The sequence below is a fragment of the Electrophorus electricus genome, chromosome 3 (assembly GCF_041902795.1).
Source record: "Electrophorus electricus isolate QZ-2024a chromosome 3, ASM4190279v1, whole genome shotgun sequence".
Classification (NCBI taxonomy): domain Eukaryota; kingdom Metazoa; phylum Chordata; class Actinopteri; order Gymnotiformes; family Gymnotidae; genus Electrophorus; species Electrophorus electricus.
Genome location: NC_137499.1, coordinates 39,385,317 through 39,412,754, shown reverse-complemented (window position 1 = coordinate 39,412,754; position 27,438 = coordinate 39,385,317). Strand labels below are relative to the sequence as shown.

The 27,438-nt window shown below is 41.8% G+C and overlaps 1 protein-coding gene and 1 pseudogene across 7 annotated transcripts; one reads left to right on the top strand and one right to left on the bottom strand.

The window, feature by feature from the left end:
• Window positions 1-594: 594 nt before the first annotated feature.
• Window positions 595-13,863, bottom strand: nbr1b (NBR1 autophagy cargo receptor b). 7 transcript variants are annotated; one of them, XR_003411011.3, is made up of 23 exons: window positions 13,622-13,862; window positions 12,698-12,760; window positions 12,526-12,544; window positions 12,400-12,422; window positions 11,878-12,096; window positions 11,432-11,509; window positions 10,609-10,805; window positions 10,269-10,394; window positions 9,801-10,004; window positions 9,499-9,658; window positions 8,824-9,093; window positions 8,256-8,387; window positions 5,917-5,992; window positions 5,494-5,604; window positions 4,473-4,631; window positions 4,163-4,372; window positions 3,431-3,899; window positions 3,188-3,279; window positions 3,029-3,098; window positions 2,629-2,725; window positions 2,373-2,527; window positions 1,750-1,862; window positions 850-886 (listed from the first exon to the last, which is right to left on the bottom strand). XR_003411011.3 is itself a non-coding variant. In XM_027015691.3 (22 exons), exons 1-22 carry the CDS (start codon window positions 13,721-13,723, stop codon window positions 1,817-1,819), a joined length of 3,078 nt encoding a protein of 1,025 aa, XP_026871492.2. In that variant the 5' UTR covers window positions 13,724-13,862; the 3' UTR covers window positions 595-1,816. The 7 variants fall into 7 exon arrangements, 5 of the variants coding, with proteins under 5 accessions (XP_026871492.2, XP_081567696.1, XP_081567697.1 ...); XM_027015691.3 differs by having other exon boundaries at window positions 595-1,862; XM_081711570.1 differs by lacking the exon at window positions 1,750-1,862 and having other exon boundaries at window positions 595-886.
• A 9,125-nt stretch (window positions 13,864-22,988) lies between these two features.
• Window positions 22,989-27,225, top strand: LOC113580858 (primary amine oxidase, liver isozyme-like; annotated as a pseudogene).
• The last annotated feature ends 213 nt before the right edge of the window (window positions 27,226-27,438 follow it).

The following is a 27,438-nucleotide window of genomic DNA, read 5'->3' as shown; positions in this document are numbered from 1 at the left end:
GAATTTAACAATGTGTATGATGTGGTTCCAGAGGGAAATATATCTTTCTACTTTTGTCCATTGTAATAATCTTTTATACAATTGAATGGGTAAATACTCAGTTCGAATAACTTGGAAGGTACGTTTTAAAAATAAGATCATGGCCATGGAAAATGCCCTTTCTTGATTGGCTAGAAGATGATTGTGACATTCATTTAGGACATATCGTGTGTTTTAATGAGTATATGGGGATGGGAGTCCTAAAAGTTAGCAAAATAAAAAGACTGTAGTTTCTGTTTTTGCTGTCATTCCGTTGGAAAAACATACATAGCATAGAAGTGTATCCATAGCATAAACAAGAAAGTACCTTCCAAGATGTGCTGAAATAACCGATATAACAGATTCAGTGGAGTACATGTTCCAGTATAGTTTGACCACCTTTTTATATTCATACACTGTACAGCACTGTATTCAATATCATGACATCTAGATGCTGGTTTCATTACCTAAGCATAGATAGATGGCTGGTCATGGGTTAACCTCTAATTTACGCTTTTATTTTTTCTGCTCAAAAGCTTGTTTGTTCTACAACTGCACAGTAAAAGACAGACAAAGTGGAGCTACCGTGACATTTATTAGATTCATACATCAGGTGTATGTTAAATAAAGAAGATAATGATCTGATTTACTATGCAGCCATCCTTCATCCACAAACCTGCTGACAGAACTTTTAAAAATCACAAGAGCAAAATCCTTTTGGTCTGTTTGCACTTCCAGTCACTCCAGCACGCACTGAAGACACAACTCAGAAGACACAGAAGGTGCTGAAGAAAGAGTGAGCAGTCGTAGAGAGATGGCATGGAACCCAAATGCATCCACACGTCCGTCGTAGCAAGCCGTAAAATCACTACACAAGTCGATAAAGCAGACCAGAGGAGATTACTCACTTCACACAGCCTACTACTTTTACGTAAAACTAACAAAATTCTGACATAAATGAGCTTCTCAGATATATCCTACAAAGTTAATGAATGTACATTACAGCACTTAGGGGGATGCTTTCCTTGTTTGCTTGCTGCTTCCACAAAGTTGGTTCAAATCTCCCAAGAAAGAAAAATTATCTTAAGGTACATTTACATTTCAAGTAGAAGAGAAATTTAATTATTTATCAAAATATATATCAATTTTTAATTTAAAGTCAATTTTCTGTTTTGGACTGAGCACAATTTCTTAGCTACAAGTATATCTACACTTTCAGCCTCAAAACTGGAGAAAAGTGTAAATATTTCACGATTGTTACTACTGTTAATTTCTGAGCATATACTAATAACTCCATTAGATCCATGTGTCTCCCGAGTATATTCCTCTCCCGAATGCAGAGCTAGACAGCCCCATTAGGAGGCCTGTGTCCGGAATGGGGCACATTCCTGGCGGAGCCGTGGCATTATTCACAGTACTCCACCCTTTGTCAGCTACACCTGCAGGCTTACCCACGGCATGGCAAAAGCAAGAAAACAGATAGAACACATTTCTATAGCAACATTTCACACTGCAGCCAACACACCTGTAGAACCCTGTTTGATATGAAACCATTATTAGGAATGTAATGAGTATTAGAAATGGTGATCAGGAAATGTCACAAGACTGACGAGGTTCATCCCAAAGTGCTTTTTTTTCCCACAAGCAACATAAAAGCAGACTGCGCTATACATTCCTAAAAGTCATGCAGACTTCGTCAAGATGGCTGGCTGAGTGCCATCAGCAATCTACCTGCAGGCTACCCACACATCTCTTCCCAGCCTTAGAGTATGGTCAGAGTACAGGCAGTCTTGGCGGTTCAGACACAGTTCAGTCTAACTGCAACGTCCTCTTCTTTCTGCAAACTGAGAAAAGACTTTTTTTTTTTTAAAGCAACAGCTACTGTTTAAAGTAGTGACACAACCCCTTTCATAGTTCAATATCATAAATAAAATTCTAGTAACACACTACAAATCATATAATCTCATAAGACAAGACATTTTTCAGCAAATTTCACTTCTTTTTCTTTTTGTTTGTTTTTCTGCTGGTTTAGAGGTTTTTCCAAAGGTTCTCCATTAAGCAGTCTTCTCCCATGACCATGACGATGTGACTATGGTCCATATAACCACATTAACAAAGATGGCCTTGGACGAACGCTAGTGTTCAGGAAATTAAATGCTCATGACTTTTTCTACTCATGACCCCAACCCCATTCATTGTCATGTAATCTTCCTTGCACCCCTTCATCTGGCTCAAGGAGACACTCAGGATTATGGTCTATAATAAACACACACGGCGGGGGGGGGGGGGGGGGGGTAGGAGGAGGTGCACAGCCGTTGGCGATGCCACAGTGCCGTCAGTAGCGGGCGGTGTACCAGTCGTTGTCCTGCGTGTGCACTAGCTCGTTGACCACGTCGAGCAGGTTGCGCCCGTGTTTCTGCAGCAGCCGCTGGTTCAGCGCCCTGTCACCGAAGCCCATCTCCACTAGCACCGCCATCATAGCGTCCTGAGTGGCTGCTTCCTCAGGGAGCTACGGGGAGCAGATGAGGTCACAGACGTGCATGCCACCTTTAGCCACAGGAGTATGCGAGGAATCTGCAGTAATTGGATTTCCCCATAATATGCACTGACCTGGGAAGGGCCTGGCTGCCCAGTAAAGAGGGCTTTATAGGCTGAGGCTGCCACAGAGAGAGCCCCTTTCACCAGGCCTCCGGTGATACTGTTGGCCCTGTAAAGAGGGGTTGAAAAGGAGAGTGAGAGAGGAAATAAACATGATTTACAGTCCACACCCAATAGTATTTGGAAATTTCATTCTCATAACTCGATTTCAGGGTGCAAGATTATAATTCTGTGTCCGGAACCCATTTACGTTACACAGGATTTGTCAAATGCTCTTATCTAGAGCGACTTTCATGTTTTTCAGTGTGACGTCACCCGTTCTCCCTGGGAACCGAGCCCTTAACTTTGATGTTAATAGCACGCTGCTCTACATGCTAAACAAACCACAGAAGCACAGGGGAACCTGCATTACCTGAGCTCCTGGATCTCAGAATTAGCAGTTGTACATGAGCTTCCAGGCTCAGACAGACCAGACACAGGCTCTACAACAGCAAAAACAATGATAAAACACAGCAGTATGATTTCATGATCGTGTGTGTGTGTGTGTGTGTGTGTGTGTGTGTGTGTGTACCATGAGGTTCCTGGCCATCTTTCTCCTCTAGCTTCTGTGATTCTGCATCCTGTAGAGTCTCTATTGGTTCTGCCTCCTCCTCTGGCTTGGAGCTGCAGGGAACACATTTCACAAAAGCCAAATTGCACAAGGTAGAACACCTCATACGTGTCATTCCTCCAGCCTCTGAGAACGTCTGCTGAAAGTGCAGGTATTGCCCCCCGCTCACCCCCACCCCCACCCCCAGTCCCACCGCACACACACCTGGACTTGTCCAAGGCCCTGGGTGTAACTACAACCACAGGAATGAGGGGCACAGAGTCCAGCGTCTGTGATGCACAGAGCATGTCATTAGCATTGATACTCGTGTGCATGTCGCCTGCTGAGCAGAGCTCCGGGGTCAGGGTCGGGGTCAGGGTCGGGTCGGGCTGGTCCATTCCGACAGGCTCATCATCACCGGGCTGGGAGAGGGCGGAGCTGTACATGGACTCCCCCAGCGGTCGGCTTGTGTCAAAGCAGTCCGGCAGGATGATGATGTAATCTTCGGAGGAGGCAGAGGAGGTGCGGCTGCGGCTCTCCTCCTCTTCCTCCCCGTCTTTCGCTCCCTCCTCTTCCCCACTTTTCTTCTCTTTCTTCTTCTTCTTTTTCTTCTCCCCCGACTCCTCTTCCTCAAACCGCTCGCCACCAGCCGGGTCCACCAAGATTCGCTCAATGTCTGACTCGCTCCCTTCATCTGACCACAGAAGGAAAACAATAGGCTGACTACCCAAGTCACACTCGAGGGTCACTGCTCCAAACAATACCCATACCTCCCTCAATATCAGTGACTCGACTCATCCGCTTATTTCTATCCCCTTCATGAGTAAAAATGGGTGTGTTAGTCAAGAGAAAGCAACAAAATGTGCAAAGCACTGCTATAAACACAAATGCTACAGACTCCTAGCCGCTAAATTCATATCCATACTCCGTTCTTGTAAATTCAGGCAGCACTGTTACCGTTGGTGAGCTGATCACCAGGTCCAGTCAAGGGTGGGGTAGGTGCTGGGGTTCTCTCAGTGGGTGCGTGAGGTGGGGTGATGTGGACACCTCCGCTGTCTGCTTTATGTGGTTCTAGGACAGGGACCTCCCTGCTGTCCGTCACTTTCTCCACCTTCTCCAACTTCCAGTCACAAAGGGACACTGAGCCTTGGGGTGCTGGGCGCAACACTGGGAAGACCACAGTCAGTCAAGTCTCAGAAAAGACGGCATTTTGGGAAACAACTTTAACAGCATGGTAACGGTACTGGCAGAATGTCTGCAAACAGACCTTTGTTAGGGCATCTCCCGTGAAGTATGCTGGGGTCTAGCACCTCCCCCAAGGTGAGAGAACGAATCACAGATTCGCTTGCAAACCGAGGCCCAATGATGTCCTCTTCTCCCTTCTCCTGCGCTGGTACCCCTCCCAACTCAGGCCCCTGGGTAACATCTGAAAACACACACAACCAGGAACCATACCACAGGAAACTCCTGTGTAGCCAAGAACTCTTCACACACCCGCAATGTTAGGGTACCACAGATAAGTACCACATACCACAAAAGCTGATTCAAGTTGTTAAAATAAAAGCATGTAGATTGCTACAAAAATCAGACTTAATTTGCAGCTGGACTATTGTGATTACCAATTCTGCTACTGATTTTTTTTTTTTTAAATTAAACGCAAACTCCACATTTTTGACATTTTTATTAGAGGTTCTCAGGCTATAGTCAGGAGAATATGTTAGAGATATGAACTGATTTATTAGTACCATTAGTACACTCAAAGCTACAATAAACTAAAAACATAATTGAATGAGTTGGAGCCAGTGTTGCCAACTACCCCACCAAGTATGTTACCAGTCATATAGGTTGTTATATGAGTGGTAATTCATGGTACTTCATGTAACAGCCTACATGCAAACTCTATTACTTTTTCCAGCATACTATATTAATAACCCCATCTTATTCAAGCATACAACATTACTCTATTGCATCATTACCCTATCAAGCAGAATCCTTCTGCATGTGGCAGTAATTTTTGGATTTGTTTCCCTTTGCAATAATGCTAGTTAACATTACCTAAATACCCCAGTACAACATTAAGTACAGATGTTGGTTCTGAATCGTAAACATGTAATTGTCTATATACACCTGCGATGTTAAAATTGTCTTTTAGGTAATAAACTAATCTAAAATCCAAACTAATCAAAACTAAATTAATCTGAAAATACAAAAAAAAAAAAAAAAACCCACAAATGTATATTTAGTGTGAACACAACTGGCACCAATGAACACAAGTTTGTTTGTCTTACCCAGAATACTACTGACTCCTTGGGCTTCTGCCTCTTCTTGGACCAGCCCTAGAGGGTCCTTTTCCTGAAGCAGTGCATCTTGGGGCAGAGGGGAGATGCATGGAGTAAGATCTACATACAAACAGGATAAGAGAACCATGGAGATTACTGGAGTTAGATTAAAATTTCACCCTCTTGGCTTCAAAATTATCATTACTCTCTGCATCATCTCTTCTTGATCTCCAGTCACATAAACACATGTTTATAACGCTTTGGTTAAAACTGCCATTTTAATTTAATTTAATTTAATTTAATACATTTACATCAAGCAATGTACATGTCATATTACAAGCTGTACAGTCTGAGAAGCTGACAGTACTTACGTAACATCTGTGTAATGTGTATAAAGAGTGTAAGCCCTGTAGTGTGGTTGGAAATCCATACCAGCTGGGGTATTGTTTGGTACACTCTCCAGCTCCTGTACAATGTTGATGTCCAGCAGCTCAAATGACAGCAAGTCCTAGAGATCCCGGACAGATAAGAGGACATCCAGTACAAATGAGTAAAACCAGGCAAAGAGAAGACGGGGAACCAGTGGGACAATTGGCAACTAAGGGAGAGAAGTCATGAAGTACCTTAAAAACGTCGCTATTCTGTTTCAGCAGCATTTTTAAGCATTTGTACTCTACTTCAATACATTTCATTTGCTCTTAGCACTGCATTTGTGAAAGCTTACCTTTTCAAAACACATCCAAAGAAACAGTATTCTCTGACCATGTTTAGATTTATGAAATACAAAGTGATTCTTACACAATCCCACAGGGGGTGAGGGAGCGTTTGGCCCAACCCCGCTCACAGCAGCAGATCTAGCCAAAACTCTCCTTAACTGCTTGAAGCACTTATTTTAAGGCAAGAACCAACAGACAGATAGTCAGACTATGTAGCAAAACCGACCAAAATCTACATTTCAGCTGAGGGGTTGGACATTCTCCAGCAGAACACAGCACAACGGAACACTGAGCGGTGTGCCATAGCTCACTAGTCCGGTAAATGTTCTTACTGCAAAGCACTAATACACACTTTATATTTAGTAAGTTATATTTATTAAACATCTGTTGCACCTCTCAATCCTGCTACCATACCAAGATATTTTTTGACGTTCCTCTCAGATGCCAATTAGACATTTGAGGGCAGCATAATGAGCACAGCCAAACCAACAACGATGTTGCTCATGAAAAGGTTTATTGAGACATGTTTTATAGTTATAACTTTATAGTTTACATTGCTTTGTAGTTGTAAACACATAACGCTGAAAGTATGGTTTAGTTTGTCAGAAAGTACTGGAGAAAATAACCAAGATGTTTATTGTAAATCAGAGCAGGATTAAAAAGGATTAAAAAAGAGGTGATGAACCAGCATCCCCAGATTCCCACATTCTCTGGTTTATCTTATTAATGCTACTTGTGCCAGTACAGGCAAAACTTTGTTTATTTATTCATTTTAGTACCAATAAGAGCAGCACAGGTTTTATCCAGCTTCCATGTAGCCTTTTTGCTACTGTATCATAGAATGTGCTGGTTTATTCCAAGGTTCGAATTAGGCTTTGAGTAGAACACAGCATTATAATGCATGTGCTCAAAGTATGTTTTTGCCAGTCCTATAGAAAACAAAGATTTTGTCTATAAGAGAAAGAGAAGATGAAGCTTTCATCCACATTCTGAGAATGGAGAAAGAACTCTCAATAAGTTTATAAATCAGAAATTAAACTTCAAAATAATTTTTTAGAATCACCAGAAATTTACTCATAAATATGTCTAAATATTTATACTGTTTCAAACTACATGATAACTCAAATTTCACCCCATTCTTTTTGGAGGTGTAGTGACACCTCTAATTCATTATACATCTACTTCTATTTTTGGATTTCTAGTACCTGAGTACATATGAAAGTAAATCCGTTTCATTTCTCACTCTAGTGAGGTTTGACTGACTTAACCTTTAAAGCAAATGTCTGAGTAAAGTATCTCTAGCTTTACTATTGTTATCTGGGTACTTTTTATACCTGAGCAGTAACGTTTTGCAATGGAAGACATTTGTGAACCACTCAACTCTCCGTTTTAGACTGAAATACTGTATCTCCTCACTCAGAAGACAGGGTAACTATTTTTAAGCATATAATGCATGGTCTCATTCACACGTCAATTTTGATTGGCTTTTACCTTGGGCACAGGTGAATTAAATGCAGTGGTAAGTTGACACTGGTGTGCTAATCATTGCCATGGTAACTTTAGAAAGAATAATTAAATACAGTATTGTATATTTTGCTTGGGATGGCATGGTTACTGTGAAGTTTTATGAATAAGTCCCTGTATCTCTTCATTCACTATACATACAGTTTTGCACCAAGTGTAGTCTAACTGTAGTTGATCAGATCCCCGTGTTTGACATTTACTTTATTAAGTTTGCACTGAAGTTACAAGACTAATGTAACTGATGAGTAGCCTAATGGAAGCTATTTTACCTAAAACAATGATCAAAAAGCTTCAGGCTACTTGCTTTAAATGACATTGTTAAGCTATAAAATCTTATTTTTAAATCAAATAACAGTAATTACAAACTAAGGTGTACAGTGTGTAACTACATTATCATCCACACAACTTTCCCCCTTTATGGTAAAACCTTTAGCCTTCAAAGGAAGAAAGTGATTTTGGTTATCAAAGATGGCTGCCTAAACTTTGGCCAAGCCTTAGGTTTAAGGTGGAAGTAGGTTTGAGGAGGTATACCTGGGCTGTGAGGAGGTCCACTGAAGGAATGTAGAATTCCTGCTCACAGTCCTGGTCTACTGTAATGAGCAGCTGTTCCCTGGTTGCAGCTCGACACTTCTCTTCTCTCTCTAAGGTACGGGCTGATTTCTCCTGAAAGCACAAGGAAAGGATTCAGCTCCAACGCAGTGACTGTCGTTCGAGAGAAAACCACATCTTAGACTCCTACATTCACGCTAATACTCCCAACTTGCCAGTTCCCAACTCTGTGGGGAGTAACCTACTCGGCTGTGAGGAGCTCCCTACTCTGTGATGAGTTCTTGACCTTGCCACTCTCCTGCCTCCATGGATACAAGCCTACTCTGGATCCCACAGTAAGTGGTTGGAGCTGGGCTTCTAGCAAAATGCATAAGTCCAGCCCAGGATCTCAGAGCTTTCTCTTTCTACAGTCACATTAACTTTTCAAACCATAACGGATTAATTGAAGGAGTGGTCTCCACTAACAATATGCCATTTCTAAGATGTGCAGAACTCACCTGCAAGTCTGAAACAGTGACAGTGCACAGAAAGGCTATTTTGATGGACTTACTTGAGGAGTGGCACAAGGAGAGATGAGCAGGCCATCAGCGGAGATGGCTGTAGGAGCGTGTGGGTCCACGACGATGCTGCACCACACCCGCGGCCCAAACTGCTCCCCTCTGTGTGCCAGGCGCCAGTGGGAGGTGTAGGTGCCCTCCACGGTCGGAGCACAGAGGGCCACACTGATCACGCCCACCTGGCCGGACTGCAGCATGGGTACAGGGACCTCCCTCCAGCTCTCACCTGAGCCCACGGCCAGGTTACCCCACATGAACTTGAGCTGCAGTGGCACAGAGGACCCACACTCAGGCTGCTTTCTTGAGAGGAGCCTGTGACACCTTTTCACATTTTATGTGTTTTTAATGACAGTAATTTATGTATATAAAGAGCAGAAAATATGAAAATGAGGACAGTAGAGAAATTCAGTCTTTTAAGGTCAGAACACACAACCTTTTTTCTTGCAACTATTTATGGACATGCGTGTGAGTGCATTTGTGTGTCTTTTATATAAAAGTGTGCATGTAAGTGCATTTGCATGCACGTGAGTATGTTAGTGTGCGCATGTGTGTTTATATTCGTTTGAGTGTGTGTGTGTGTGTGCGCGCGCGTGTGTGTGTGTGGCACACGCACACAGAGAGACAGAGACAGAGGGAGTGAGAGAGAGAGCGAGACACATTGTGTGTACTTTGGTCTCCGAGTTCCAGCACATTCTGCCACTGTTCTTCATCTTCCAGTACTTGATGAACTTGACCCCTGGACGCAGGCGTGACCCATCAGGCAGGTTCTCGTCTAGCAGCAGTGCTGTCATGGCGGGCACAGCGAGGGGACACGGGCGCTTCGGACGCCTGAGGTGCAGCGGTCGAACAAACAGCGCAAACAGCCAGCTTAAGATGTGGGCTGAAAGATTTTCATGGTTCATTTCTCAGAGGTTATTAGATAATCAGGCATTATGAGCTGATGGTAGAGAGGGCGAGCGGGCGGTCGTACTCTGGGCTGCTGGCTTGCGTGGCACGCGGCTGTAGCAGGACCGGGGAGGAGCTGCCGTCTCCGCTGGGGCCCCACTGCAGCCCCCTCCGCTCCATCCGCAGCTGCTTCCTGATCTCCTTCACCTCCGCCTTCAGCTGCCGCTTCTCCGCCTTCAAACGCTGCTTCTCCGCCTTGCGGAAGCTCCGGTCCCCCCGCCTGTAGAACCTGAACGTGCACGCGTGCATGAGCCTGGTTAAACTGTGTGACTTCATTATATATTGTATATGACAAAGGCAGTGAGATGTATGCTTTTTTTTGTAGATTTTATTCCACAAATATACATAGTAGCTCGGCAAGAACACACTTGTATGCAGGCTACTTAAAAAAAAAAAAATAATAAAATTAAAAAAAGAAAAAAAAAAAAGGGGGGGGGGGGTTAGAAGAGTGTGATTATGTAATATGGGGGACAGGGGAAATAGGGGAATGCACCTGCTGTGATCCGGAGCTGGCGAACCATGTTCAGGGATGGACAGAGGGGTTCTGGCCCGCACCAGGTTGTGGCTGGGGTCGTGTGAGAAGCTACAAGGCTCACATAGAGTGCAGGACGTGCACACACTGGGGAATATCAAACTACGTCAACACAATCGTACTCCAAATAAGGAGAAAATTGCCTTTATAAAACAGCTTCACATGTCTAATGAAAACAAGAGAGCCTGGAAAAGATTCACCCAACACCATGTGTTCCCTTAACAAAAGCATTTTGCATGCAGTAAGATCTAAGGTCAGGTCCATCAGTCCAATGCCTGGAGAGCGCTTCCAGCAGCCTCACCTGCATTGGTAGCCTCCACCTGCAGTCTGCCCACGGCAGCTGCTGCAGGCCGGGGCAGAGCTGGGGGCTCCTGGCAGGGTGGAGGACGTCACCTCAGGGACCTGGGTTTCAGCTCCCACAGGCTTGTGGATACAGCACTGGCCTGAAAACTCCCTACAGATCTTCTCCACTGCCTCCCGGACAACCTGGTCCTTGAACTGAAGATGGGAAGGGTGGGGTTACACAGATGTGGAAAAATGAGATGAATGTTATTTTTAACACTAATGCAGCTGTCTGGGGTATCGCTCTGTCATTAGGAGATAGTACGAATCCCACAAACGATGCATGCGTGGATAAGAGAGTTTAGGTCTAATTGGCACTACTCTCTCAGTGGGCAGAACGACCTAGTTTCTGTCTCCTTTTCCCTGCATGCCTTTGTCCATCAGTGCAGCACTCTGCAACCCCAGCTGCACAGAATGAAGTGATCAGTGTTCTCCTACATGCATGTTGAAACTGTCCTGTCATGCTATATGAGCACAGCTCGTAGAGATGCAGTGGCTAGGTTTACCTAAATCAGAGGAAACGCACCCTACCGTCCAAGATGGTAGCAACCACACAATACAGGGAGACCTAACTAACAGGCTGGAATTAGCGACAATAAAATTGGGTAAAGATCCAAAAGAAAAAAAACGAAATTAAAAAACACACGATATATGACAATGTAGTTTTTTTAAATAAATATCACCAAGATGATGATCAGTGGGTTTGCGCAAGAGCTGAAAATGTGATAAATATGGAAAACTGCCACCTTTCAAGATCTACCTACCCTTTAAGATCCACCTACCTTTTCCATGTATGAAGTGAACCAGGCAGGAGGCGTCTTGTCCTCCACTTTACTGCCCTTAAGCTCATTAAGAGTCACCTTAAAAAACAGAAACTACAAATCAGCACACTTACATAAGAACAAAAGAAAGAATTACACACATATTTACAGTATGACATTAAACTTAGCACATCTCATTCAACCTATGAACTATAGATAAATTAACTCCCTTTCATTTTCCAGTGACAAATTTGTTGCAATATAAAATACTGTATCTTTGTGAGAAAATTAATTATCTTGCCAGTTTCAAGACATCAACACTGAATGAACCAGATTTTAATACCACATTTATGAGAGACTCAAAGGCATTGGTTGCTGCCTAATTCTGTGTCCTAGAGACAGCTTCCATGGAAACAGCAGCAGCCATATCAGTGTTGCTGAGACAACGGTAGCTTAAGAATCCTTACCGAACCCTCCTCAGGCACAGCTGCCTGAACCTTTCGGCTCACCACCTGTGCCAGCGTTGGGCAGTGCTGGGGTGGGCGGAAGCCCTTCTTGGGCTCTGCCAGAGTTCCTGCTTTGGTCTGGCCCAGACTCGGGCCCGGTCCCGGTCCGGGCACTCTGCCAGTGGTGCCCCTGGTCTCATAAACGTTCATCTGCAGCCTGTTTCCCTGTCTTGCTGCACTCTGGGGGATCAACACAAAGGTCACTGAGGTGCGAGACCTTTTTATAGGACATATGTAATAGGAGTAGGACATGTTTAGTAAGAGTAGGACATATGTAGTGAGAGTAGGTCACGTGCAGTGAGAGTAGGACATATGTAGCAGGAGAATTTACACAAATCAAAATGGAAATGGGGCTAGATATACAAAATGTGGCAATTGGCATAGATCAAATAACAAGTAAGTTGCTAACTTGGTAAGTTAAAATTAGCAAGAATAATCATATAACAAGGACAAAATTAATGTAGGTCATCAGATGTTGTTTACCTTAAGAGCCTCTTCGTACTCCACTGAAAAGAAACATTTGAATGACTAATTTACTTGCACAAGCCAAACAAATAAAAGTCTTTTTGTGCTTTTTGATTATACTGTGGATAGAAATGCATTACTTACACTGGCTGTTGACTGATACCTATAACAAACAAAAATACCACTGTCAATATGTATCTTACAAAAATAAGCAATTTGACAAATGTGTTATTTTTCAAATTATGAAATTGTGTGCATATGAGGTTTTCATGTAGAGTACAGTCTATGGTTGAGAAAACTTTGTCAACAGACTGACCTCTTCATTTTCCTCATCAAAGTATGTTAACTGTAGACTGCATAAACCGAAAGACCTCTTTACCTGCGGGGTAGGGAGGGTAAAAAAATGTCCTTTAGAATATCATGACATTACAAATCAGAATAGGTCTTGACGTTATCTTTGGAATGAACTGGAATGTTCTGCCTTTTAAAAACAGGACCACACCCGAGTCTGCTTTATTCAAGTCAAACACGTAATTTAGTCCTTTCGTTTCGTTTCGTCTCGTCTAAAGCCTAAACATCAAAACGATGAAATCCAGAATGTGGGCGTTTATTGCTTTATTTGGGCCTGGTTTTGGTTATTCGGTTTTCTTGACAACAGTCCAACCGGATATAAAGGTTCACTGGCTGCTGACTGTTAGGCCTGAGCGAATTAAGGCCAATACTTGCTACATATGATTTAAGAAAACCCTCCAACCCAAGTACTAGTTGGCCATAAACGGTCGATAGTGATCGATACTATTAACAAAATACCCTGTACTACTACAGATACTTAGACTAAACAGATGCCGTCATTAAAATAACAAGAAGAGCATGACGTTAATTTTTAAAAACAACTTAGCGCCAACTGTTGGCTAGTTCTGCACGAGTTTAGGTGGTTAGGTCGTCTTACAGCATCAGGGCAACAGCATGTACCCAACTCTGGGACAGCTTACCTGGAACTGTCAGCGGCTACGAACCGCCATCGCGTACGCAAGTAGGATTATACCCAGTAATATGCCATAGTAAATGTAGGGCAATAAGACGCGATTATTATTATAATATCGCGTTATTACACAAATTAACTGGCCGAGACGGTGAGTATATCGAGTTTGTTGCCACAGGCCTGTGCCTTTATCAAAAATAGGTCCCTCTGCCTCCATCAAGGTGAGTGCGCAAAATGACTAGAACATCCTCGGCTTACCATGGCCTCCATAGACTCCCAACTCTTCGTCTCGGATCCGGACAGCAAAAAACTCTTCGCGTTTCCTCTGAAATTCACCTTTAGACTGATGTAAAAGTCCATGGCTACCAATAACCGCCACCGAGGCGTTGCATAGATGATTAAGAATGGTTTATAAAAGTCGCCTCGACGTTACGGCCTTGCGATTTACCTGATGAGAATCGCCTTCTGTGTTTACATCAGCGACGTAAACACGCCCACAGTATCACCTGACTGGAGGAGGCCTGACGTCATTTTAAAGCCAAAAACCGACTGTCCATCAACGGGAATTTCCGAGCGGAATATCAGTCTGGGATGATCTTTGTCATACGCTGCTTGACTGAAAGGTTTCGCTTGAAGCATGTTCACAAAATCATATGTCCACATACTTTAACGCGTTAAGATGGACTATGGCCAAGAAATGCATTCGTTTATATTTTACTTAAAGGTAAAAGCACGTTTTAGACTATTCCTGTTAAGCCTACTCCCCTGGGTTTTTTTGTTGTTGCTGCTGTTATTTTGTTTTGTTTTGTTTTGTTTTGTTTTGTTTTTTACTATTGTTCAAGACACTTTATATAATAAGCTACATTCTGTGAATTACCGGTCAGTTCCTGGACCCAGTCTGTGTTTTCATATAATATTACAGCCTATAACAACCACCTCCACTATTTCACATTTAACAGAACAGATACTGAGCTATAGGGTGTGTTATTGCACCTTTTCTCCTCACGAGGGTAGCAAATACCAGCTATACTACGGTTCGACCCCACAATGAGACATTATGATGCTCATTGTAATGTTGAAAGATGAAAATGAAGGTACTGCGTGTATTTAAAAAACTTTCCCTGAGTATAACCTCTTCTCAGCACCAGCACATGCTAAAACCGAGTGCAAAAAGGAATCTGGTCACCAACGTCAAACCACGCGCCACTGCACGTGAGAATGGAACTAAGAAGTCTCAGCAAGAGGTTGTTTGGGAAAAAAGGGTAATGTTGGGGGAAAGGATTAATACAAACAAGGGTCTGAGAAAGCGGTTCTCCAACATCAGAACATGGACTGTAAAGTTCCCATCATGTAGGCTATGAACAGGCTATGATGGTAGAAGCAGCCTTCACATTCACATTATTTTGTGCATTATTCCACAATTTGGGAGAACGAATGAGAAGACCATGTGTAAGAGGATCTTCTTGTACGATTTGGTTGGAAAAATAACGAAAAGCATGTTTGAATTTAAGTACTTTAAATCGTCATGTGGCTCAGGCCACTCGTATTTTCTTTCTATTTACTTCTCATTATGTTCATTAAGACCATGCTGATTGATTGTTTAGTTAGGTGAAGAAAAAGAAATGTATTTATAAATGAGACAGCATTATATCGTTAGGACAGCATTATAGCAAAATTACAATATAATATTTCGACATTTCATTCCTACTAAAAAACAAATACAAGGCTAATCACGGATCCTATAAACCACGTCTATCCCAGCACTGCCACCTCTATTTCCCACTGTCATCCCCGATACGCTTTGCTGGAGTACTAAACAGACACAGCTGTTGCCTACACCCGCCCCCCATCCGCACTCTGCTCCTCCTTTTCCACTTGAACCGGCATGACCTAGAGTGCATACCAGCTCCCCCATCTCTGCCTTGCTACGTTCAGGATGCGGAAACCTCTCCATTCAGCTCTAGCCTACTTGATATAACCTCTTGCATCTGGAGCCTCTCTTTCTCATGGGTTTATCTTCATTGCAGTTATAATAGAATTCCAGTGTTGAGGAAACCTATTGAGACTGGCCTAGTGTGTTAAGTAACAACATCACTGGAGCACATTTGTACTTTGGAGAAACATCTGGAAATTCTCAGAAGGTCAACCACAAGGGAGGTGATTCTCAGCACACATTCCATCCAGGAAGACAAAAAAAAAAATGAAATTACTTAGAAGAGCCATTGTGGATTTTATCTGATTGACTAATGGGACTTGCTTTTGAGATCTACACAAACATTTTTTTTCAGAGTTTCAGGTCTGTTCCCAGATGTGTTCATGCATCATGCAAGTATTTCCTATTAATACTTGTTTACCACTTAAAACCTGCGAAGTTAGAAAGGTAACACATCCAGGATATTTCTAACGTCTCCTAGTTTTTGATCTTAGAAGACAGCAGAATGGAGCAGGAAAGAAGTGAAGTAAAGATAAAGAGTGAGAGGAAGAGGACTTGGAGACCCTGGTCACATGTGTCAGAGGGTGCAAGACATGAGACCTGGGACACATGGTACAAAATAGACTGAAGAAATATAGAGGAGAAACAAGCATAGCCATAAAACGTTGAGCGAAATTATTTTAAATGAAGGAAAGAATATTTAATAATACAGAGCATATGAATTCCTTCATTTGAAAGTAGTTGTATCATATGCTTCATGACCAAAGTTTTCCCCCTCAAAGTTCAATCAAAGTCCCCCCCCCTCAAGAAATAATTTGCATATTATGATTTTATGCAAAATCACAATAATCCTACTGTGTAAATTGCATGGTTCATAGTTTTTCCTCCCCATTTATACCAGGACATTGGTTTTTCATCCAACCATGAAAATTCCACATTAATGGGGAGGCACGACAAGACTGACTTCATCAGCTGATAGTAGTGCAATAATATGTAGTTTAAGCTGTTATTGAGTGTCAGATCAAACTGCAGCATTGTTTCACAAACATACATATGTATTTATTATGAATACATATTGTGAGGTACAGTTATAAAAACGTTGTGGATACAAATCATGACACAGACATACAGTTAGGTTAATTAAACAGTACAGTGATGGTTATGAATACTTTGTGAGAGAGCACAGATTCACATACAATGTACCCTACAGAGTACTGCACCAAGGAGTATTTGTGCTACCAAACATCTCCAGTGTGGTCCCTTAGGCGAGATCCTTAACACTACCTGTCTATCTCACTAACAATAAAGAGTTAGGAACAAGAGAGTCACACTGACTCGGACGTTACCTGGATCAACAAGACCCGGGTTATCTGTGTCAGATGTTGGGGCACCAAAGCAATATGATGAAAAGTGGGCTACTGGAACAACTAAAAGACAATCATGGATGAGAGTGAAGAAGAGAGGACTGTTGGAATGCTACTACACAAGCAACCCTAGTGTGAGAAGGTATATGCAGAGGATGTGGGAACTACGGATACTTAAAAACTGAACATCTGGACTAACAGCAAAACAACTAGCAGCTCAGTGTTCCAACAGCTGCAAGCAGCAATTGCGGTCACTAGAAATTTACAAGGTACAACACAAATGCTACGGCAACGGGGAGCCAGTAAGAGAGGTCAGAAGGGAGATGCCATCATCATCATCAGCATCAGCTGCTGACCTGAGATTGAAGATCATGGCTAAGCTGGACAGCACTAGCATTGACTACCAAGACCAAGTGAACTTCCTGAATAGCTGCTGGAAGATGTGAATGCGGCACTATAGACGATCACTACTGTGACCATCAGTGAGACCAACCATCTGATATACACCACAGCAATAGTGATACTTGAGATGCTTAGCTACAACATGAACACCATCAAGGAGCTGTATCCCCCATGGAGACGGAGATTGGAGGCTCAAGATACTCGTGTTTTACTTCTCAGTATGCTCATCAAGACTAGGCTGAGTGTTTAAATAACAGTATCCGGAGGTTTAATTAGTTGAGGAAAATAAATGTATTCATAAATGAGAAACATTGTTAGTTAGGATGGCATTGTATTAGTTGGAATGGCATTAACACAATGATAATAGCATAATCATTCAACATTTTATTCCTACTAAAAAAATTAATTCAAGGCTAATAATAAAATTCCAGTGTTGGGGAACGCTCACCTAGATTCACTTAGATTAATCTCACATAGATTCAGACCTTAGATCATACCAGTTTCTTTTTTCCAACTTCTCACTGGAAGTATCTTCTGAAAAGTCATCCTAAACCAGAGGAAAATTTTAATCATCAGCATCTGATCCACACAACCTTTTAAGATTTTTTTCTTGTCTCCTGAACCCTCCACCTCCTTAAACCTCTTACTCTTGAGGATTTCATCACCTTTTAAGGAAAAGGTTGCAGTATTCCTCCAGTCCTTTTCCTTTGGTCCCACTCTTCCCACCAGCATTCATTCCCCTACTCTGGCTTGAGTTTGACTCATCATTAACAGTAAGTCATTTTGCCACACAAGCTGAAGTATGGAATGACCTGTTTCAGCAGTTGGTGGACAAGTGAATGTTGCCTGAGCGAGGGTGTGCTGTGACTGGAAGTGAGACAGTGCTGCAAGGGTGTTTTTATCTGTGGTAGAGGCAGAGGATGAAGCTACAGTAGAACCACCTAGCGTTGCGCCAACCTCTTTTATGACGCCTGTCTCTGATCCTTGTCATTCCTTAATAGTCCCTAAGTATTCAATTGTTTTATTTAATACACACTAAGGAGAAATAAAGATGTAGATTCAAAAATTAATTGAAGAGAATAGCTGGTCCAGTATTTATTTCTGAGCTCAGCGTTACATACAAATGCGGCAGAGTCTGGAATATGTCTAACAGTTACACAAAGAATGCACATTTTTATACAGTTTTCATAAGTGATTATGAAATCGCCACACCTTCTTTACATACTAGTGTTTGAAATCGCCACCACTATACTGAAACATATGTTATTCAATATATGTAAATTAAGATCCATCATTATGCAAGTTGAACTTGACACCACTATGTCCCGCTGAAGGATTTACCTTGTCATTTACACAAAGAGGATGTTGACTGACACCACCAAACACTTCCATGATAACATCTTTCTCCTCAACCACTCTGTTCTTTGTAAGACAATGAATCTTGTTTTTCCAGAGAACTTCTCAAAGTCTTGTAGCAAAGATGATCTTTTCCCAGCACCAATGATGATATGTCTCACGGGAACGGTTCAGAGTCTTAGACTTGTCCTCACAGTTTTCTTGGAGAACTCCCTGGTATCACCATCTGAAGCTGCTCATAGCCTGGGTGTAACTTTGGACAGACAGTTGTCGTTCTCAACTCTGACCAGGTCTTGCAGATTTCTCATTTGTAACATATGTAGGATTTAGCACTTGTACAGTCTCTAGTCAAAGCTAGACTACTGCAATTCGCTACATGTTGGTCTTTCTCTATGGACCATCAGATGTCTACAACTGATCCAGAATGCAGCAGCACGACTAGGCTTCAATCTTCCAAACTTCACACATGTCACTCTACTGCTACATTCCCTTCACTGACTTCCAGTAGCTGCTCGCATCAGATTTAAAATCTTGTTGCTCGCCAATAAAGCTAAAAATGGACCAGCCCCTCCATACATGATGACAATGGTCAAAGCCTGAACCTCAAGTATGGCTTGGCTTGAAACACCATGCTTCAAGTCTCATGGAAGACAAGCATCTAGACTATTCTCTGTCTTGGCTCCCTGATGGTGGAATGAACTTCCACTGGCTGTCTAGACAGCATAGTCCCTTGCAGTCTTCAAACACAGACTGGAAACGTATCAATTTGTGCAATATTTAAAAATGACCATTGATCCTGCATCCGTGAAATTCATAGTACTGTTGAGTAACTGATACTCTAGCATGTATACTTTGATATTGCTTGTTATTGCACTTATCATTGTCTTACTTGTTTACTTGTTTTGCACTTCTAGGTATCAGCATTGATTCCTGTATTTCAACAGTATTCTAGTTCCACAGTATCTTGAACTCTAACTTATTGTACTTGCTAGGATTCATTCTATAAATAAATGACAAAGAACTTTTGTGCACTCTGGATGTAAAATATGTAAATAGTTGAGTATCCGAGTTAAAAATGTGCATTACATGCACGTGACCGCACTGTATTGCAGGATGCAGTCATTGTGAAAGATATAATTTAAGTCTGGAAGGTGGTGCTTTTGTGCAATCTTTTGGGATCCAGAACAGACAAGTGTGATTTGCTCTTCTCCATACTATTCGCCTGTTATTACTGCCTGAAAAGATTTACTGACATGAAATGCTGCTACAGAACACATAAATTAAGTGAAATTTTCAGACCTGGGAGCTGCAGTTGCTACAGCAGCTGCACAGGCTATATGCATGGGAAAACACCTGCTAATGCTCACCTAAGTAGCTAAAACCAACTATGACCCTTTTTCTGTGAGGTTCAGCAGCATTAACTCTTATGAGTGTAATGAATAGAAGGGATCATTAACATGGGGTTCTTAATGACAAAACAGCATCTTATGTGTAAAATCTAAACAGAACCATACATACTGTGTACAAAAACCTGTACACTTAAGCACTTAGCCTCTCTGTGTGGTTGCCAGATATTACATTATAAGCAATCCATCATACATAGAATTTGGCAAATATGAGTCATGAGACTGAATTGTTCTTGAATTTTTCTATACTTATTTGCACATTTGGAATATTGTCAGTTGAGTTTATCTTAGAAGTATAAAAGTCATTCTAGCAGCAGTCTTAATACACAACATAGATGTTGAGTTAAGTCAACGTCAAATTTATTTATATAGCACTGTTTAACAGAGCCTCTGTCAAAAAAAGCAGCTTTACATATGTCTGAGTCCAGGGGAAAAATGAAGGAACAGTGCCAAGGAAAAACTGTAAGTGTCTGAGGAAGAATCCTTGATAGGAGCCAAGATGGGGTTGCAGGGGCGAAGGCGGAGGGATTGACACCGGACACTACAACATGAAGAAAATCAGCAATAAAAAACAAATAAGCAATAAGATCAAGTGAACATTAGGAGTCTTTTCTGTCTCCTATTGGTTTGTCTGGTTCCTACAAGTTCTAGTCTGTGTTTGATGAGTGCAAATCTGTCTGAAACCTGTCTGATGCAGGAACAAGCCAGGAAGAGCTGCAAAGTTAACATACAGTATTCAGTCTAGAGGGAGCCATGAGGAGTGAAGAAGAGAGGGAGGTAAAGATAAGGGAGTGGGAGAAAGAGGACTGCCCTGGGCAGATGCATCAGGGGGTGCAAGATGCAGGATATTACAACACAGACTGCAGAAATATTGTGAGACAAGGCTAGGCATTAAACAATTTAGAGAGTAGCATATATACATCAACATGGCATAAAGGTAGAGAATTAGAAATGATCATGAATGAATGGAAGAATATATGAATCCATTTGAAAGCAGTTGTATCATATACTTCATGACCAAAGTTGCTTCTGTCAAATGACTTTTTATTTTGGCATTTGCCCATGTACCAGTTACATATAATCATTGCTGTATGCCTCATCAGTTTTATATGCTTGTGTGTTTAATAATCGATCATTTGAATAGGTTTTCTAACTAAGATAGTTTCAATGGACTAAAATGGAGGCAGGATTTTATTTACAATGATATACATAACAAAATTTTAAATCCTATTTATCTAGATTATTTGCTAAAGGCCAAATAGCAACAACAGGTTTATTTCAACTGAGCAACATATTTTTTTTTAATAAAAAGGCTTCACCACTTTTTTTAACATTGTTTCCTCAGGTATTTGGTCAAACTACAGGTACCCAAGGTTGTTTTTTAATGTGATGATCAACTGCAGTGTGACCAACTCCTGCATGTCTTGGAGAACTTAGGGAGGTCCTATATTGAAACCCCAAAGTTCAGTGTACCAACAGTGCAGTGTCCTCAAACCTAATGCTTAAAATACAAAAGCTGGTATCTATTGTATTTACTCTCTGCTCTGTTCAGTAGGGAAGTGCTACATTAAACATGCAAAATCTGAATAATCCTACTGTGTAAATCACATGGTTCTCTGTGGATTTTTGATTTTTTAATTCCCCAATTCATAAAAAGACATTAAAGAATACACATTTTTCATTCAACCATGGAAAGACCCAGATTAAAGGTGGGGAGAGAGGACATGACAAGGTATGCCAAGGAAGTGCAATAAAAATGCAGTTAACATGTTATTGAATGTCAGATAAAAAACATTTATATTGTTTTATAAATATACCCATGCATTTATTATGAATACATATTGTGACATATAGTTACAAAAGCATCATGTTGCAGATACAAATCATGACAGGCATACAGTTAGGTTGATTAAACAGTGATGGTTATGAATACTTGTTGAGAGAGCACAGATTCACATAGAATTATCTTACTGCAATACAATACAATACAGCTTACTGCACCAAGAAGTATCTGTCCTACTAAATGGAGTGGACGCCAGACAATATATATCAGACTTGTCAAGAAACTTTAGACCTGAAAGATAGGAAGGGAGAAAGGAGATCAGGTGTTACTAAACTTGATGCTCTTAAAAACCTAAGCCCTATGAGGAACTCTTGACATAAGACCATTACTACTGACATTTCTGAAGTATTGTGCCATTGTGCCTCTGAAAGCTGAACTCCAGACATATGATAAAACATTTTTTTACCAGGCATTTTATAAATATAGTCCTTTTCCTTCAAGCTTGGGTCCTCTATCACAGGCCTGGGAGTTTGAGGGTCCTGCCTAATATCTATGGTCTTCCCAGGACTGCATTCTTCTGGATGGAGATCTTGGATGTTGTTCCTGGGGTCTGCTGTAGCCATTCTCCCAGTTTAAGGGTCACAGCTCCTAATACTCCGGTTACTACTGGAACCACTGTTGCCTTTCACATCTTTTCCAGCTCTTCTCTCATCCCTTGGTATTTCTTGAGCTTCTCATGTTCCTTGTTCCTGGTGTTGCTATCACTTGGGATTGCTACATCTATCACTATGGCCCTCTTCTGCTGATTATCCATTGTCAGTCTGGATCTAGAAGTCCCACAGGATCTTAACATGGTTATTCTCTACCACCTTTGGGATTTTATCCCACTTTGATCTTGTAACTTCCAGCCCATACTTGGCATAGATGTTTCTGCATACTATGCCTGCCACTTGGTTATGGTTTTCCATGTATGCTCTGCCTGCCAGCATCTTGCATCCCACTGTTATGTGCTGGATTGTCTCAGGGGCATCTTTGCAAAGCCAGCATCTGGGCTTCTGCCTGGTATGGTAGATCCCAGCCTCTACTGATTGTATTCAGAGCTTGCTCCTGTGCTGCCATGATTAGTGCCTCCATGCTGTCTTTCAATCCAACCTGTTCCAGTGATCGGTATGATTTGTGGAATGTTGTGGGCTGAGAGTTGCATAATCGTCGGAAGACATATTTAACCTCTGGAAGATGTGGGTGTGTGCGATATTTTGAGGTCCAGCACGGCGGCGGGGGGGGATTGCTATACGTGTAGCTGGCCCAGAGGGCTCAGTGGTCCCCACATCTCCACTACTCCAGTGAGGGACACAGCTGCAGCACTCTGGAAATCACAGGTATGGTGGCTCAAGCGACGAATTCCCTTGTTAAGTTCCAGCTGATACTAATTGGACTTGTATCGGTAATACTCAACATTGTGTTAATGTACTTGAATTCAAATAGACTTCCAAAATGTCAATTACAACCGCAGGAGTCAATCGTAGTCAACCACTCAGAGCGCAGTTTGATATTTGCAGATCTCACTCCCCAGGAGTACCAATTAGTTTGCAACTACATGTGGGGTCAAGCAGATTTAAAAATTTCTCATGCCGCCACAGCAAGATCATCAGAGAACTTCATCTTTTTAATTGACCTCTTGCTTCCGAAAAAAAGCTGATGCTCTGCACTATCTGGACGCGAAGGGACCCAAACCTCCATGTGAAGCAACGGTTGTTGTCTTCTTTGGAGAGCGCGGGTACCTCAAGGAGTATGTGGTGGGACCACTATCTGGGGACATGCGACATCGCGATGTTACAAAGGAGAAATACAAACTCCCTAGTCTACCTTTCACGGCCCGACCAGTCACAATTGGAGAATATGTACAGCTTTTTACCTTCCTATATAATGAGGTATTTCGGAAACTTGAAACAGAACTAAAGGAAAGTTTTGGCTATATTCCAAACCAAAGGAACCTGAATGCATTCGAGGGAATGCCTCGCGGGGTAACGACAGGTGACCGCAAGACATGGCTTTCCTTGTTTCATGACTACAGTGGGATATACATCCATCCAGTGGGATTTGAAGGTTTAATCCATCATGAAGACAAAAACTCTTCAACTGGAAGGTTGAAAAGTTATTGTACAATGGTGAATATTTTGAGAGCATAAATAGTTTTAAACGGAGCTATGCAGCAAGTCGTTTAAATAAGATTGTCTTCAAAGACATTTATAATTGTGCATCGCTGAAACCGAGAAGAAGACCCACTGGCTTGGGACCGCAACAGTATTATGTCCAAGGTAAACGATTCAGCGTGAGGAATAACCAGGTCATTTACCTGGACTGGAATTTCGCCTTTGGGTTGAGCTCGCTCACTGGCATGCGCGTGTTTGATGTTCGATTCAAAGGAGAAAGGATTGCCTACGAGCTCAGCGTTCAAGAGGCGATGTCTGTGTACGGTTCTATCACGCCAGGTATGATCCTTACTAAATTCCTGGATTCCAGCATCGAGATCGGACGCTTTGCTCACGAACTGGTGCGAGGCGTTGACTGTCCTTACTTGGCTACTTATGTAGACGTTTACCGCTACATCGACACAAATGTTACACAGCGTTACAGGAACGCCATATGTGTGTTTGAGCATGACACTGGCCGACCGCTACAACACTTTTCAGACTTTTTCCATAACAGCTACGGAAGTCTGGCAAACAGCGCTTTGTACTTCTGTACCATCACAGCTATAGGTAACTACGATTATATTTGGGACTTCATACTTTATCAGAGCGGTTCCGTGGAGGCACGAGTACACGCCACTGGCTACATATCGTCATCATTCAAAGTTGATGGAAGTCTGAAGTTTGGCCACCAGGTCGCGGAAAATGTTTTTGGGAATATCCACACATTTCGTCAACTTCAAGGTGGATCTGGATATTTTAGCTATGAATTAAAAAAATTCGTACAAGAAAAAGATGAGGTGACGGTGGAGATTGTAAGGGAAAAACTCTTGCCTGTTGAAGGCATTCCTCGATCTGTGTTTCTTTGATGTGTGTACTAGCCCATGAGCCCAAGAATTTGCTTGAAAATATATTGGCTTACCAAGTAACAAACTGGTCATCATACACAGAAATCATACACTTGTCCTTAACCATCAATATTTCTATATTTGCAGTCAGATTTGATATTCAGAATTCAAAATTCAACAATATTCTAATTGTCTGTATTCTTTGACTAGATGCCAAACCTTTTTTGACTAACATTAATCACCACTAACACTAAAGATTTTGCTCCTTCTGCCTCCCATTCAGTAAGGCGCTAAACTAAGCAGCTGTTTTAACTTTAATTTCTTCTTCTTTTTCTTTTTCTTCTTCTTCTTCTTCTTCTTAATAATAATAATAATAATAATATATTATTATTATTATTATTATTATTATTATTATTATTATTATTATTATTAGTGTTAGTAGTAGTAGTAGTAGTATCTACACTTATCCAGTGCCTTCCCCATACCCAAGGATGCTTAATCATCTATAAAAACTCAAATCAATACACACACCAGTGAGAAGCAACAGTCGCACACAGTGAAAACCAGCGAAAGGCCCTGGGGTCTGCATTAGGCACAAAGAAGGGGAAGGAGGATGGCACCCAGGACAAAGCACCATCCGCCACTGGGAATGTGGACATAGTCATTCAGAGACACTCACACCAGGACAATGTACAGTAGATTAACCAATGGACCTAATTGCCATGTTTTTGGACTGTGGGAGGAAACCAGAGACCCTGGAGGAAACCCACACATATGTTAACTTGTTTTAACCTGCAGGTGTGAAGAATGTGTTTCAGACTAAAGACATGGTGTTTGTTTACCTTGGATGCCACAGCGCAAGGAGAAGATCCCACATCTGGTGGAGAATCAAATCAGGATGGAGAGAGACGGAGAACTGCACTATGACAGCAAGATGCCCCGCTACCTCCATGTGGCCAGCAATCAGACCAACTGCTGGGGCCACCAGCGCTCCTACAAGCTGCAGGTGGTGAGCTTTGCTGGGGACCACCTTCCTAAAAGTGAGCCTGAGGAGAAGAGTATGAGCTGGGCACGGTGAGATGCACATATACACTCATATACAGACTCACATAGAGACTCACATATAGACTCGCATACAAACCCGTGTACAAACTTTCACGCAGACTCATACAGACTCACATACAGATTCGCGTGCAAACTCTCACACAGATTCACATACAGACTCATGTTCACTCACATATAATGTGCCCTACTGCTTACTGCACCATCTTACGGCACTGCAATAACAATCAGATGGAACTCCAGACACCAACATTCATCAGAACTGTGGAGCTGATTTGAATCGTGTCAATATAGAGTTATCAAAAGCACAAATACTGTGATGAACATTAATGCATCTGATTTCATGAAACACTGACTTATTTCAGCTGAAAATATATATTTACAAAAAGGTTTTGCCACTTGTTTTCCTCATTTGTTTGCTCAAATTGAAAGTAACCCTGAAGGATTTTTTAAACATAAGTGATAACTGCAGTTTGGCCAACACTTGCATGTCCAGGAGAACTGAAGAAGGTCTTATAGTAAAACCCCAAAGTTCAGTATCTGTACACTAAACCTAATGGTTAAAAATACAAAAGCTGGTAACTACTGGATTTACTCTCTGCTCTGTTCAGTAGGGGCATGCTAGAGAAAGCTGATATGTAAAATCATAATAATGCTACTGTGTAAATTACCTGCTTCACTGAGGATTTGTTTTTCCTCATTCATACCAATACATTAAAGAATCCAACTTTTTCATTCTACCATGAAAATCCTCAGATGGGGGAGGGGCCATGACAGGACTGATGTCTACGGCTGATGGCTGAACTGCAGTAATAAATACAAATGCACATATGCGTTTATTTTGAATATGTATTGTGCAGTTACAAATATGTAGTTACAAATATCATGTTACAAATCGTGTTACAGATGGTCACAGTCAGTTTTGATACACCTTATGCCTCAGAATGCTGCATAGTTGTAAGATGGCTTTGCTATATCTCTTTATCTGGTCCTTCATCCCTCTCTCACCCTTCCTCTCTCTCTCTCTCTCTCTCTCGCTCTCTCTCTCTCTCTCTCAATCTCTCTCTCTCTCTCTCTCTCTCTCTCTCTCTCACTCAGATACAAAGTTGCCAAAACATAAAGATGAGGAGCAGACCAGCAGTAGCCTCTATAGTCAGAACTACATGTGGGACCCAGTGATTGACTTCAGCAAGTATATTGAGGATAATGAGGTCATTGATAATGAGGTGTGCGGACTTCAGATTTCATGACTAAAATATGAATTGTGGCATGAAATATTTATGCCACCATTAACAATTGCTTGTTGTTTCACAACAGTTACATTGATTGTAGAATTTAAACATGGCTGATATTAATTGTTCATTTCAGCTGTTTTGATTTCCTCTCATTCCAGGACCTGGTTGCCTGGGTTACTGCAGGCTTCCTCCATATTCCACATGCTGAGGACATCCCCAACACTGTTACCGTGGGCAACGGGGGCAGGGTCCTTCTGGACCATGTTTACTCAAACATTTAAGATGCATACAAAGTTTCAAAATCCCCCACCTGGGACAGCCAGTATACCTCTCTGTTCTAGATGTCACCATGCAGGCCCCCAATTAATATTAAACCAACTATCAGAACAGTAAAGGACCTGAAGGGTCTATGTTTCAGCTTCAGGACTGATGTGAAAATACACACAAAGGGACATTTTTGCAAAACAGGCCACACATCTGACAAGCTGATGAGA